We start from the raw sequence: 15,696 nt of genomic DNA on the forward strand, positions 1-15,696 counted from the left end.
AAAATAAATGTATCATAAAAGAAAAGATTGATCAAATGGACTTCATTAAAACATAACTCCTCTGCTTCTTTGAAAGTCACCATTATGAAAATAAAAAGTCAAGTCACAGGCTCAAAGAAAAATATTTGCAAAACCTCTATGTAACAAAGGACTTATATTCAGAGTATAGAAAGAACTTTTATAACTCCATACTAAGAAGACAAACAGCCCAATTAAAAATGAGCAAAAGATTTGAACAGATACTTTGCTAAAGATATACAAACGACTGATAAGCACTTGACAGGATGCTGATCATTAGTTAGTCATCAAAGGAATACAAATTAAAACTACAAGGAGAATACATTACATATCTATTAGAATGACAATATCAAGTGTTGACATGACTTTAAAGTAACCCGCACTCTCAAAAGGGTACTGATAGAATGCAAAATGGTATAACCGCTTGGAAAAGAGTTTAACAGTTTCCTAAAATGTGAAGCATACATTTACACTTACCATATAACCCAACAACACAACTTCTAGGTATTTACCAAGAGAAACAAAAACAAAGAAGCACATAAAATTTGTCCATGAATGTTCGTAAGAGTTTTATTTCTAATAGCCCAAAGCTGAAAACTCAAATATCCATCAATGGATGAATGGGTAAACAAATTGAAGTATATTATATAGTGGAAATTAATCAGCTTATAGAAAGGAACCGACTACTGATATTAAAAAACAGAGTCTAAGGCCATGCAACCCTGAACAAGCCCGATCCCATGTAATCTCGGAAGCTAAGCAGGGTCAGGCCTGGTTAGTACTTGGATGGGAGACCCCCTAGAAAGACCAGGTGCTGTAGGTGTAAAAAATAAAAATTAAAAAACAAAAAAATCCAAACAACAACAACAACAACAACAAAAACTAGATAAATCTCAGAAACATTATGCTAAGTGAAAGAAGTATATATTGTATGAATTCATTTATATGAAATTCTGGAAAAGGTAAAACTAATCTATAGTGACAGAAAGGAGGTAAGCAGCAAAAAGTATCTACATTTGTTAAAACTTACTAAGTTGTACATTTAAAATGGGTACATTTTTATTATAGGTAAATTATACCTTACATATTTGATTTTTATTTAAAAAAAAAAAAATGGCAGCCTCAGACTAACTCCACATGACCTTTCAGTTCACCCATCCACTGCTTTCTCTTGCTTTATTATAAGACTGCCCTTTCCCGGCCATGGGTAAAATAAAGTCTGTAATCTGGAAGAGGGTTTGCAGGTAGGCATTAAATGAATGACATTTCTAATATACCCATATTGATAACTTACCAGAAATAATACGGACTTTTGTTAAAAGGAAGATATGGGCATAAGGTTCAAGTTTCACCTTTTCCCAAAACCTGTTCTTAGCTCTACTTGGTCAATATCTACTCATTGTTCAAGGCTCAAATCAAATGTTTTACTTCTATAACACCCTTCCAGAAGCTTTAGCAGAGTTAATCACTCCCTTTAATGTGATCCTATAGTAGTATGCACAAATCTCTCCATATAGTAAAGCACTGTAATTACCTGTTAACATTTCTGTTCTGCCTCCAACATCCTAGCAGAGCTCACTGAAGACAGGGGAGAATGCCACTATATGTTATTATCCTGTCTCCAACACCTAATACAATGCTTTCCACATCATAGATGCTCAACAAATGCTTGTTAAAACAACGAAAACTGATGCAAAAAAAAAATTACATGTACGTTCAGATAAATGCAAAGAAACTGATGAAATGCAACTGAAATTTGAGAAATTCCATCTAAAAATAATGAAGGTTATAAATAAACCATTCATTACATTAACGAAAATCTAGTGAGTAATAAATGAAAAAAATGATTTAAAAACAAACTCTTAGTTTTAATAGATAATCAGGGTTAGCTGACATTCATCTATTCCTATGCCATTTTGGGACTGAAGGGCTAGAGGGCTAGAGTCTCTGTCACCTAGCTCTAAGCACACAATTCAAGGGTACTAGGCTATTTTTCCATTCTAATGCCGTTGTGGGCAAGAATGGCTCAATGTAATTTGAGATTTGGTCTACTATATGTCAGGCACCATTCTAGGTAAATACTTCACACTATCATCTGAAATCACATAATACTTTTCAAAGCAAGGATTAAATTTTCCCCATTTAAAAGCAGTAGAGAGTCAGAGGGTTTAAGGCCCTTTCCCAAAAATACACAGTCCATACCAGGATTTGAACTCAGGTCTGTATGGCTTCAAAGCCAATGCCCTATCCATTATACCAATTCAAGGAATAAATCCATTAAGGTTTCAAAGTCAAGATAAAAGTGGCATATTAATGAAGGGGGAAAACTAAACTGTTAAAAAAAAAAACTCTCTAAAAACCAAGGGTATATTTGTATGTTCTTATGATATAATGTAATTAAATGGATTATTTTAAGAATTGAAAAATTATATTATTTTAAATATCTTGACTACTTTGAAACACTGTCAACGGTCTTTTTTAAAGTGTCAAGAATATTTAAGCTGCTGTCCTTAAAACATCTAGTCTGCAATTCCAGCTGTGATCATGACATGCCCGCAAATCAGAGTACTTGCATAAAAACAAACATAGCCTCCAAGTATGAATGAAATTCCTCAGCTTCACTCCTGAGCTGGCTTTATAGAATTTTGGAATTTGTCCCTCTTTCTTCAGTTCTCTTATTGGTTTTATTACTCTTGGCAATAAAAAAAAACCTCACCAGTTGCTTTTCCTATAAATCTGTAAATGAAAATTTTAATTTCTCTTTGCTAGGTCTTTTTTATAGCTGCCATCTCTGTGGAGGAGGAAGTGTTGTTATGAGGTGTGTCAAGGACAAATAATTAAACAAAAATAAGAGAGTAGATAGCAAATAAGTTTAATCTTGTGGACTAGCTCCAACTAATTTCTGCCTGGAGCAGTGTATGTGAAAGGATTCTGAGGCTGCATGTGAAGTCACTCAGGAAGTAAACAAAGAAAGAGTAGTAAGAAAGGCTTAGTGAAGAATCAGTAACCTTCATTGTTAAAGTAGCCTAAATTTTGAAGGAGGAAAGAGATTACAGTATCAAATTAGGTAGAACAATATGAAGAACAAATAATGTCTATTCGATTTGGCATTCAGGAGATCAATGATGTCTCCAAAGTAAACATGTTCAGTAGAATTGTGAGGGGACAAGTGAATAGGCCACGGAGGAAATGATTACTGACACAGAGATATGGGCGAGTATATGGGCATACCTCAGAGCCACTACAGGTTCAGTTCCAGACCGTGGCAATTAAGTAAATATAGCAATAAAGTGAGTCACACGAAGTTTTTGGTTTCCTAGTGCATATAAAAGTTGTTTACACTATACTGTTGTCTGTTAAGTATGCAATAGCATTATGTCTAAAAAAAAAAAAAAAAGTATATGTCTTAATTAAAAAATATTTTATTGCTAAAAAATGCTAACCATCATCTGAGCCTTCAACAAGTCATAATCTTTTAGTTGGTGGAGAGTCTTGCCTTATGTTGATGAAAATGTAATATCTGCAAAGCACAATAAAGTGAAGCACAATGAAGAGGGGTATACCTGTATTTATAAACTATAAAAAAAAGAGCCAGTACATAAAATGACTGAAGAGTAAAATACTTGATGTAGTAGATAAGGATAGAAACTAAAGCCAGATGAATGTATTGGCCTTCTCAGGGAGAAACATCTCATTCTCTAAAAACTATAGGAAAAGGGTAAAGAATGGTACTCCTATAGGTAAATCTGTAGTAAAGAGCAAAAAGTTAAAAATTTCATTGAAGAAGGAGGTGAGGACCTCTCTTTTAGGTAAAGTGACAGGAAAGTCAAGAAGGGGAATGAGAAGTTTTGGTAAAGTTCCCAAACAGAATGAAAGAACTAAACGGCATCAACCAAGTAAAGTATAAAACTAATTCACATACTTCTTTCAAAAAGGAAAATATAAGGGAGCAATGAAAGAGAACAATTATAAAAAGGGAGAGAAATTAATCTAACTAGGAACCAAAGAGCTCATAAAAATCTATCTACGGTCCAGCAAAAAACAAATAGCTAAAAGCTTGACTCTGAGAAAGACAAGTGAAAGATGAAAGTTACCTTATCTATCATATAGGAGGAGAAATTACTGTCATCCTTAAGATAAGCTATTAGATGATAACATTTATTTTTAGACAGAAAGAGTATTAAGGGGAACTGATAAAACCAATTCATTTCAAAGTCATTTTTTTTAGGTTTGGCATTCATTTATAAAAACTGTTTTACTGTTTTCAAGGCAAAAATATGTACTTTTGAAATGAGTTATAGAAACAGTAAAATAAATAAACAATATTCTGAGGAATCAAAAATCTAAATATGCTTCCAGCCATAAAAAGTCCGACCTTGCTGCATAAAATCAAACTAGTTACCTGAGTTACTGGGTATAAAATTATTTTCATGAAAGATCAGAATAAAAAGTACCCTAGCAGCAAATGTGGCCTATTAATTACAAATAGGCTTGATGATATATATAATCTTTTGCTGTCTATCTCACTTTTAGGTTAATTTAACTGTTACTTTTTATATTTCTTTTGCTTGGCTGCTTAACCTACATTTTCTCCAGTGAAATGCATTCTTTATATTAAAAACAATTTATTGCCTGAGAATTTTTACCTATCTTTGTGGTATGAATTAAAAAAAAAAATCAAAATATTAGTATTACTGAAGGCATTGGGGAATGTTTACATATACACCACTAATGGGATTCTAAACTAGAAAACCTTTAGAGGGAAATCTGATAATACTATATCAAAAGCTTTAATAATGAATATATTCTATAATCCTTCAATTCTAATCCTAGAAATTTATCATAAGGAAATAATTATGGATACATGCAAAGACTTCAATATGTATAACAGTAAAAACTGAAAATAATCCAAAAGGTCAACTTTAGGGAAATGGTTACGCAAATTATGGTTTATCTGTTTAGGTAATAGATGCACTATTAAAAGTTAAGAAGTCCTTCTTATTCTCTGCCTCTGAGAGGAAACCCACTCTGTCTGTGGAGTGTTACCCCTTTTCTAATAAACTTTCCTTTTGACTCTAAAAGAATCTATTCAAAAACAAACAAAAAAATTATCAAATAACATGAGAAAGGCTCACAATCTACTAATGAATAAAAATTGTTACAGAAGCTGTACTAATGAGTGATTTAAATTGTTTTTTTATGTTTTGCTGAATTATTCAGACTTCCTAAAATGGGTACAATAAAGAGCTTTTGTATTAAAGTTATTCTGAAAAAATCTTGCAATTCTTCCACAAAACATTTAACAAATTACGAGACAACATCATTGAAAAAAACAAAGTTTTTCATATTATTTTGTACACATTAGTCCATAATTTTATATTACCTAAGTAGCATTTGTAATTTACACAAATATTGATTTTTCAAAAATGTATTTGGAAGCTCTGTATTCTAATACTGAAAGTAATGTCTAAGCCTTTGTTTTTAGTCTCAATAATTTCTCTAATTCATCAGCAGCTCGTATTCCATTCAACTTCACCCTGGTTGTATGTGTAGAATGAGCATATTCAACCTTTTTCACACTAATGCTGAAAGAAATATAAAAGCATATCATATATAAAATTGTCCTAGAAACAAAAATAGAAAATACCCTTTTGATTTCTAATCCTTTTATCATCTTTATAACCCTTTATAACCCTAAACAATTATTTAAGCTGTGTGCCCTGAACTGTTGTATTTTTTCCCTGTAAAATGGACAATATTAAACTCCTGAAGATTTTATCTGAATTATTAAAATAAATGCAAAATTGCAAATTTTCATGTAAAATTTATAATAATGTGTTCTAAAATAATAAAGAGATATTAATCATGTGATTACTCTGGTATAATCTTTTCAGCAATAAATTATTCTTGAAGTAATTAAACTACTGTATTTGTTTCTTTTTGAGGCAATAAATATAAAAACATTGATGCAATCTAATCTTTATTTTGTGCTGCTTGAGAATCTTATCACTTAAAAATTACTCTATACCCCAAGAATATACTTAATACAGTTTTGTATGTAATGCAAAAATTCTTTTTATGATGGTCTTTATCAAACAAAAATGAACCACCGAAGCTATGAATAACTATAAACCAAACATACTTTAGGAAAGACTGCCCCCTTGTGCCAATCAGTAATATTAAACAGATTAAAGTAGACACTAAAAGCATCCAGACTTATAAAAAGACCTTGATCCTTCTGTGTTCTGATTTTAACAGCTTATATTTAAAGTGGTAATCTTTAAAGAAAAATAAAATGAATAGTACATTAAGCTCATATGAACATGACTAATTTATGACATTCAGCAGCAAATAACATAATTCATGACATGTAACTCATGAACAGTAGTAGCTGTTCAAGTGCTTAAAGGCTGAGCTCACATATGTTAAGTAATTTTCCGATCTTTAAGTTCTGTAACAAAATACTGAGAAAATAATTTAAAAAATCAGTACATTTCAGAGAAAAAAATAAATAAAACAGGGATAGAGTATGGTGCCTTGTAGTAAGATATACATATACAGTTCATCCAAGATTTTAGGCGTTTCTTCTAAATTCTTAAAAAATGATATTTTCTTTGGATTTGATAAATGGCTAATTACCCTTTACAAAGCTTCTTGACATATATAAGTGGTATCAGGCCATTTGAACATAAGTCAGCATCAGTATTACTACTATTATTGCTAATAACCTAGAGTAGTAGACAGAAGTATTAGAGCAATTGACTTGCTAAAAGAACAGCAGCATTAGGCAAGAAAAGACATATTACAAAAAACAATAAAGTGATGTAAATGCAGACTTTGTATAGTTGACAGCATAATTTCTTTCATAGTTACGGTCAAAACAGTTGCAATTCTATTTCCACCAAGTAGGATCATTAGAAGAATTAAATAAATTAGCACCGATAAAGCATTTATTATAATAAACACCATAAAATGTTTCTTATATAAGTAAATGAATTAATAAGTATGGGAAACTACATAGTACACATATATATATTCAATAATACCTACTTTCGAAGGTGATCATGTTCTTTCAAAAATAGTTCAGTTCTTCTGTTGTTTACTCCAGACCCACTTTTATAGGACCTAGAACAAAATAGAGAAAACTTACGAATATTTTTAGCAGATACTGCAAAAAAAGATTAAGTGACTGAGTCTAGTAATACCCAAACTGGACAAATTGAGGCTCTCCACAGTTCTGAATGAAAATTTAAAATGTATGATCCTTTTCATCATCTTCTAAAAATGACACCTATTACAAATAAATATGAATACCTCTCTAATTTAGGCCTAAGAGTTTATTATTTTTCACCAAAATAATCCAACATTCTCATACAAACAGAAATCTTACTTTTCCTTTCATTGTCTATTATCTCCTATATCTTTATTCTCTCCAAGTGTAAGTAAAACTTTAGAATGATTACTATACAGCACATGGAGTGCGGGAGCTACTGAAACAAAATGTTTCCTTCACAATGGTACATGCAGTCCATCAACTGAAGCCTAAGGAGCATTAAAATGAAGATAAAGATCTGTCAATTTTGGCATAGTTAACGATTTCTATCTTAGTCTTAAGTGCATTGAAATTTACCAGAAAATGCTTTGTATCATTACTATCAACACTTTCATGTTTCCGTTCTTTACTTACATAAAGTGTCAAGAATAAAATAAATTCAAGTAACTAAACACATACTGCAGTTAGACAAAAGAGGGTCATGATGCTAAAACTCAAATCCTGGCTAAGAATGGTAATGTGCAAAGTACAGCAGAAAGAAAACACCAGGAAAAGCAGTGTGATGTAACTAAGGACATGCTAGATTTGGAAGACTGATGATTTGGACTTAAATCTAAATTCTATCATTTATTAGCCAGTTAACTTTAGACAAGTCTCTTAGTATCAAGTTTTATAAAACAGAACTAATAATTTCTATCTATACCAAAAGATTACATGAAGCCAAGAGATAATATATGGAAAAGTGGCATGTAATTGCAAAAAACTTTAAAATGGCAGTTACTGCTACTATATCTCATCTCACTAATAGTATTCTGCCACATATTATATCAATTTGAAATGTGCCTTACTCCCCTATGGCAACTAGATTATAAACTCTTAGAGGACCAACTTGGTCTTTTTATTACTACCTTCTACTGTGACTGACATAGTGTCTTACTCATGGTTGGAAATCAGGAAACAGTTTAATGAATGCACGAACATATTTTTTTTACGATCATCTTTCAGAAAGCAAGTTATTACAGTGGGCTGTATTCTATTGATTTTTCACAAACTGTGAGGAAACTAAATGCCTATACATTAAAGGCTGTCCCCTACACTGGTTCTCAATGCTTTCCTTAAGAGATATATGTAAATAGACTATACAGAAATGAAAAGATTTACATGTTCCTGAGAACTAAAAGTATTACAAAATTCCTAATTATGGTAAAAATATTTCTTCTTTTACTCCTATATGTTACACAGAGTACATATGACTACAACATTAAAAACAGATAAAAGAGACAAATGATAAAAGTTAGTTTTCTAAGATAATTTCTGGAGGTAGAAACGTAACTTTGGTGGCTGGATAATACTGGGTTAGAGTTTTGGATGCACTGAATATTCAATTATTTCTCCTGCAAAACTGTCTTACTACTACAACAAAATAAAGGATCTCTGGGAAAATTCTTCTCAGAGTACACATGATTTATATCAGTTCATGATATGCTAATATATACTACAGTTTATGAAACATAAGTGTCATACTTATGAAACTTAAGTATCATAAACTTATCACAAGTGAGATAGGCGTCACTAGATGGTCCAAAAATGAGAAGTCTTCAGTTTTAATTAGATACCTAATTGATTTAACCTTGTCAGCTGTGTTTAGTTGCAAAAAAATGTCAAAAATGTGTATGCAATGCTAGATTATTAAAGATGAGGTAAAGAGATAGAAGGATAAATCTTTAAAATTATGGATTGAGATCAGCATAAAAATACTGGAGATCCTTAAATAATTTGATGTAAGATTGAGTTTGTATAAAATCTAGAAAAAAACCAACTATTTCAGTTCCAGGTAAGTAAAAGCTACTTTGATAACTACCTGAATATATAACTATTGGGGCAAGGAGAGGGTGGTGGGAATAGGTGGTAATCAGGAAGGGAAACACAGAGAGCTTTAGTTACTGGTAATGTTACAATTGTAGGAGATGAGAAAAAAACTCATGAAGATATCATCTAAGCTGGACTTTGAATTAAAATAGGAAGGTCAAGGTTGGCTGGAATCAAAGATAAAACTAGAGGAAGCTAGAGATAAGACCAGCAAAGTAGATTAGGACCATACTGTTTAAAGAACAGTGAATTAGGAATTAGAAATCTTGAAATCTAAATTATGGTTCTGCTGCTCGATTTGCTATTAATCATGGATATATTCTAAATCTAAATCTGAATAAACATACTACAAAATATAAAAAAAGTAACTTACTCAATATCCTTTCGTACTGATCCCATGAGATTCTCCCTTTCCCGTACTGCCATAAAGTTTGCTTTGGTTTTATGGAATTCATGTGTATAATCCTGCAATAAATCAATATCCAGTCTCAAAAGCTAATTATATATTTTCATCTTGAGTCGGTTAGTTACCCATTGTCATCATGTTATAAATTTCTGTCAAGAAAACTGTTATTGAAGAAATCAAACTGCCAAGAGGTAAAAATAACATTATAATCACTTTCCCGAAAAGTGACCAACTTCTTTTAAATGAAAACAATTCAGTGCTAGAGTAATAGTGCCACTAAATCATCTTCTTCATTATCTTCTAGAGTACCTTGTTTTATGGGACAGAATTGTAAAGAAATAAATAATTCTGAGATAAAACGACTTCAAATAGTCTAGGATAAAACTTAAGGGACTTTTTCTACTTATTAGTGCACCTAATGGGGCTTATTTTCAAATTTCATCCTTTTGAAATTTTTGGAGAAATTTAATTCTTAAACCGAACAGAACAGAACCAAGAGAACTATAAACTTACAACTCTGTCATAATAAATTACCTACTGATGAACATTTTAGTTTTCATTCTTTTTGCTATTAAAAAATGCCCCAATAAACATTCTTATATATATATTTTATTGAACGCTCTCTCTCTCTTTTTAAAGTGTAAAGATTAGATGCCTAGCAGAATAACTAGATCAAAAAATACTACATTTAAATTTACGTAGCACTTAACTGCACCAATTTATGTTCCCAGCAAATGGATGAATGCCCACCTTTCTATACTCTTGCCAGTAAGAGGCTATAAGTGTTTCAATATTTGCTAATCTAACAGGTGAAAAATTATCTCATTTTGATTTCTGTACTTTTATTTGGGAATGTAGCTGAACATTTATGGTTTTTGGCTACTCATTTTCTGTAAACAAGTTCATATCCTTTGCCTATTTTCACATTAGGTTATCTCTTTCTTATTTCTATTATTTCTCTATATATTAAACAAATTAGTCATTTGTTGTAGTTTCTGATATTAGGTGTTGCTTAGAAAGTCCTTTACTGTCTATGGCCATGCCACCCTGAGCAAGACCGATCCCATCTGATCTCGGAAGCTAAGCAGGGTTGGGCCTGGTTAGTACTTGGATGGGATATCACCTCGGAAGACCAGGTGCTGTAGGCGTAAAAAATAAAAAATAAGGGATTGTAAGGTCCTTGCAAGGGTTGCCTCGCCTAAAAAAAAAAAAAGTCCTTTACTGCTCAAAACATGTAATTTCATCCATGCTTCATTCTGAACCTTCATGGTTTTTCTACATGTAAGTCTTTGATCTATTTGGAATTTATTCTGTGTAGGAGGAATAAGAGAATTTGAGGGTTCTCCCAAATAATTAACCAATTGTTACAGCTCTACTTATTTTATTATCTCTTTCAAGTTTTTAATTTTTTATAAATAACTTGTTAGTTATTTATAAATAACTGTCTTAATTATTCTAGCTTCTTAACAGGTTTAATATCTGGTAGAACTAGACATTCTTTACTAATCTTCATTTTTACATGTTTTTTATCGGTTATTCTTGTATGTTTATGATTCCAAATGAACTTTGGTATCTTTCCAAAGATACCAAATGGGGTATTGAATTGAAAAAATGAAACAAAAAATCCTGTTATTTCTATTGGAAAAGCATTCAATTTATAGGTTGATTCAGAGAGAAATCTTCCCATCCAAAAGCAGAGTAAATTGTCTATGTTCCTCAGTAGAGTTTTATATATACAAGTCCTATACATACTTAATAAGTTTATATATAAGAATGTTATAATATTTTCTAACAGGCTACTCTTTGCATGAGAAAAACTATTTTTATATATTAATTTTGTAATCCACCATCTTACTGCATGTATTTCTGATATTTTTCAAGTTAGTTTTCTTGGCTGTATTAGCTATACCATCTCATCACTGCCATATAATACAAATCGTGTCTCTTCCTTTCCAATATTTAAATCTTCTTTCTTTTTACTGTCTAATTGCACCACCAAGAACTTCCAAAACAATGTTAAACATCTGTGGCGATTGTAGGTATCCTTGTTTGTTTTTCTTTAATTGGAATGCTTTTAGTTCATTATTATTAAGCATGATGCTAGCGTTTAATCTGATATACACATTTTTGCACTGGCTGATAAAGTATCCTTCTATTCCTATTTTTAACAAGAGTTTTTAAAATTAGAAATGGTTGCTGGCCTTTTTTAATATTAAAAATATTTGCCTTCCTATTTGTATACTATATAATATCATATGTAAGTCTTTAAGAGTTTATTTTATTTTTGGTACACTTTTAACATTTTCTCAAACAATATACTAAATATAGTAAATTACTCCTCTTCCATATCATCTTCAAAGCCTAATGAAAGTATACCCTAAATCACCATATTACTGCCTATGTATGACCATTGGCTATTTCACTGCTACAGTTAGCTAGCAAGGTCTCCCATAGTAGTATATTTACCTATTGATGAATATTATTTAATTTTACCAGGCAAAAGCAAGAGCTATTAGGCATTTTCAGAATTTTATAATACCAAGAAAAAAGTAAAAAAAGATAAGCTTCTATAGTGTGGCATTTATCCTCTCAGAAAATTTTTCCCTTTGTTCTCTTAAATACACATGGACACATTCTATTCAGGGATTTTTTAAAAAATCTTATAATAACATAAAAATCTCAATCCCAATATATTACCTGCAATATGTCTCTATGTCGTTGTAATGTATGCATCAATGCCGCGTTCAAGGAGGGGACACCCGCACTGTTGGTATATTCTGCCATTTTATCGTTTACTCCTGTAAGCTAAAAAAAAAAAAAAAAAAAGAATAAAGAAGAAGAAACAATAAAAAAATTTTAGAAAGTACTATAAAAAGATAAAAGTAAAGTAAATTATCTGCCTGTTTGCCTTTTGGCTAACAGCAAAAACAAACCAAAAACAAGAAGGCAGAGGCAAGGATTCATTTCCACCAAGTAATACATATAGCTAAAATAACAACCATGGCTGTCATCAAAATTCAAGTGGCCTGGGAGGCACACAGCTTGAATGAAAGGTTGATTTCGATAGACATGTCTACATTAATATAATCTAATACCATATCTAACAAGTACACAGTTATTAGCAAAACAGCCATTTAAGAGAAGGAGCTTACCCTTGCCAAAAGCTGTTCAATCTCAATTGCCATTGTTTCAAACATTCTGTCTTGGTTTGATCCATTTAAAAGGGGTGTTGTGTCAGAACTAAAGAGACATTCAAGTAAAGAGAATCCATTACTTAAATCTAATTTTTTAAAACATACTTAAAATAAGGCAATTATTCTTAAAGAGGTCAAGTGTAATCCCTGAGACATTCACTGTTTCTTAAGAAGCCAAAATTTTTATAGAAGTTTTCCTGTAAAGATCACACATGTCCTAAATATTAAGTTTAGTATAAAATATAACTGAATATAAGATTTTCCCAAGCTTTAACACATTCAATCTTAATAATGTAGAGACATTCCAAATGTTTGTTTACTGTTTCCAAATTAAAGTAACTTAAGCCATGGCAGTGCCCAATTACATGATGAAGCTAAAAGAACAAATTATCTGAAATAAAACTGTAGAACTAATCAGTATGGCATATAATAGGAGCCATAAAATGTATTATGGATTATGCTATGGAATCTGTGAGGAATAATCTTTTAAATTTTTGCCCCAAAGTAATTATGGATGCTTAGACCTTAAAATAAGTTCTCTTTTCTTTCCTTGACTCTTACCAAGAATAAAATAAAACTGAGATTTAAATGATCCACAGATTGGATAACTAGTTATTAAATAATCAGGAACTGGCTTTAAGTCTAACAGAGAGAGCCATGTCCAGTAGGGAAGTGGTAGTACCAACCCTCTACATTTCCACTTACATTGTGCGATTGTTTCAGTTTTGTGCTGCAAAAATGTGTTGACCTCTTTTAAAATCTGAATAGTCAGTCGAAAATCTAACTTTTTAAAAGTGAAACTTATGTTTGACAGATTAAAATTCTAAAACCACAGGCCCTGAAAGTTTCTTTTGTCTCTTCTGAAAAACCACTAACCTTCATTAAGTCCCCAACTGGTATGTATTATTACACGAGCAGCTCAATACAGATCTTAGTTATACTGAACACAGATAAATACCCAGGCAATGACTATGCTCACCAATCTTACTGACGACTTTGTCCTGCCCTGTGACAATGAATGGGTATGGCAAATGAAAACAGATTAAATCATCAGTTTAACAGCAAAATAGTATTTTAGCTACTACTATTTCCTTTCTCCATATACACTTCCACAGGAATACTAACAAATAGAAAAATAGACAAAAAGTAGCTGATAAGGATTTTTAACTATTTTTAAAGATGTTTAACTAGGTCCAAATTTTTATTTCTTCTTGAAATATTTCAATCTATTTGCCTTAAAAAATATAAAAATATCTAATTCTTTATTATGTCTCAGAGCCAATCCAAGGTTCTGTGGTCATCTCTTAAATGTGCGCAGGCAAAAATGCTCTATATACTACTAACACAGATCCTTCCCTGCCAGATATATGAAAAAGAATAATTGGCCAATGAATGTAAACTACATAAGGCAGGAAAATGTCTGTGTTTCACTCACAGATATATGCCTAGCTACTAGAATACAGCTTGGCACATGGTAGATGCTCACTGAATATTTGTTGAATGAATAAGGGGGCAATCTCTACATTCGCCAGTCTCAGAAGAGTATGTGAATCTAGGGAAATGGTCAAAAATTCATTCTCTACAACATTAAAAGTCAATTAAATAATTCATTTTATAGGTATGTGATGATTCACCATTAAGTTCTCAAACAGAAGGTAAAAAAAATTAATCCTGGAAGGAAAATTCTGGTCATCACTGAGTTCATTCATTATGACATGTTTTCAACCTGAGCAACAAACAAAACACGTTAGAATGCACATTGGATCTTGATCCTCATGGCCTTAGGTTTCCTATTGAATGGGATAATTAGGCTGAGGTAATTCCACAAAGTCAGCCTTAATTTGTTGTAGAATTTAAGAAATGTCTTCAAGGTAATTTTTCCTTTAAAGGAGCCATGAAAGCATTCAGTTCATGAAGTAAGGAGAACACAGAAAAAGCATCATGTAATTTTATCTTTAACTATCTAAAGTTTTAAAATTGTATAATCATTGGCATAGCCAAAGAGGGGACTTAAATTCAGGAAATATGCTTTCTAGTGATAAGTTTACTCATAGAAAAGAACATTCTTTATTCTCTTAACTTGCTAAAGCCAGGCCCAAAGCAATGCACTGCAATTAAAGCTACGTGACACGCCAAGAGCTTACTTTTAGAAGCCAGAGTCAATATGCTGGCCCTGCTAGCTTTCATTCTTTAATAATATGACCTATTAAAAAGAAGTAACACTTTGGCTACAGTGTATATGAGTCTTTTTGTTAGAATGTGCAAAGAAAGTTTTAGAGCATGGGATGTGGAGACAGAACGACCTGGGTTCAAATCCAAGCTCAGTTTTTGCTATTATTAGCTGAAAAATATCCTACTCACCACTAATCCTTAAAAAAAGTATGTACAATAAAGAGAGGATCACAACTAATAACTCTGCTACCCATCAGTTTCACTGCTAGATATATAAAAACATTTTTATAAATAAAAGCGGTCTTTATATAAAGCTCTTAGAACAGTACCTGACACTGTCAGGTATTCAAATTATTATTAATTAGCAAAAATTGGAAACAATGTCCATCTACAGAATACACTGTGACATAATCATACATTGTAATTCTACACGTAGCAAACGAATATACCAGATTTAAATGCATCCATAGTTTAATTTCAAAGATAACCTTAAACAAAAAGCAAGTTGCAAAATAACTACAGTAGGATACTATGAATTAAGATCATAAACAGTACAGTAAAAATACATAAAGATTATGGGGAGGAAAAAAATGGATGCCATCAGGGGCTCTGACTGAATTGGTAATGATTATTTCTTAAACTGGGAGATAGGCACATAGGGATCCATTATATTATTCTTTATACCTTTCTAAATGTCTTAAATATTTCCTAATATATTTTGAAACAAGTAGATAGCCTAAAGTGAGCATAAGATTCAAAGATTG

General features: G+C 31.5%; 1 protein-coding gene and 2 pseudogenes across 2 annotated transcripts in view; 2 read left to right on the top strand and 1 right to left on the bottom strand.

Moving 5' to 3' along the window:
• Nucleotides 1-15,696, bottom strand: part of GOSR1 (golgi SNAP receptor complex member 1) — a 55,308-nt gene that overhangs the window by 29,532 nt on the left and 10,080 nt on the right. For both annotated transcript variants that reach the window (XM_011359905.2, XM_011359906.2), the window contains exons 3-6: nucleotides 12,719-12,806; nucleotides 12,264-12,371; nucleotides 9,534-9,625; nucleotides 7,069-7,143 (exon numbers count right to left, since the gene is read on the bottom strand). In XM_011359905.2, the coding sequence (XP_011358207.1) occupies nucleotides 7,069-7,143; nucleotides 9,534-9,625; nucleotides 12,264-12,371; nucleotides 12,719-12,806 (363 nt within the window). The remainder of the gene's footprint in view (nucleotides 1-7,068; nucleotides 7,144-9,533; nucleotides 9,626-12,263; nucleotides 12,372-12,718; nucleotides 12,807-15,696) is intronic.
• On the top strand, nucleotides 723-841 carry LOC111739482 (annotated as a pseudogene).
• Nucleotides 10,596-10,714, top strand: LOC111739532 (annotated as a pseudogene).

The sequence above is a fragment of the Pteropus vampyrus genome, unplaced genomic scaffold (assembly GCF_000151845.1).
Source record: "Pteropus vampyrus isolate Shadow unplaced genomic scaffold, Pvam_2.0 Scaffold50, whole genome shotgun sequence".
NCBI lineage: Eukaryota > Metazoa > Chordata > Mammalia > Chiroptera > Pteropodidae > Pteropus > Pteropus vampyrus.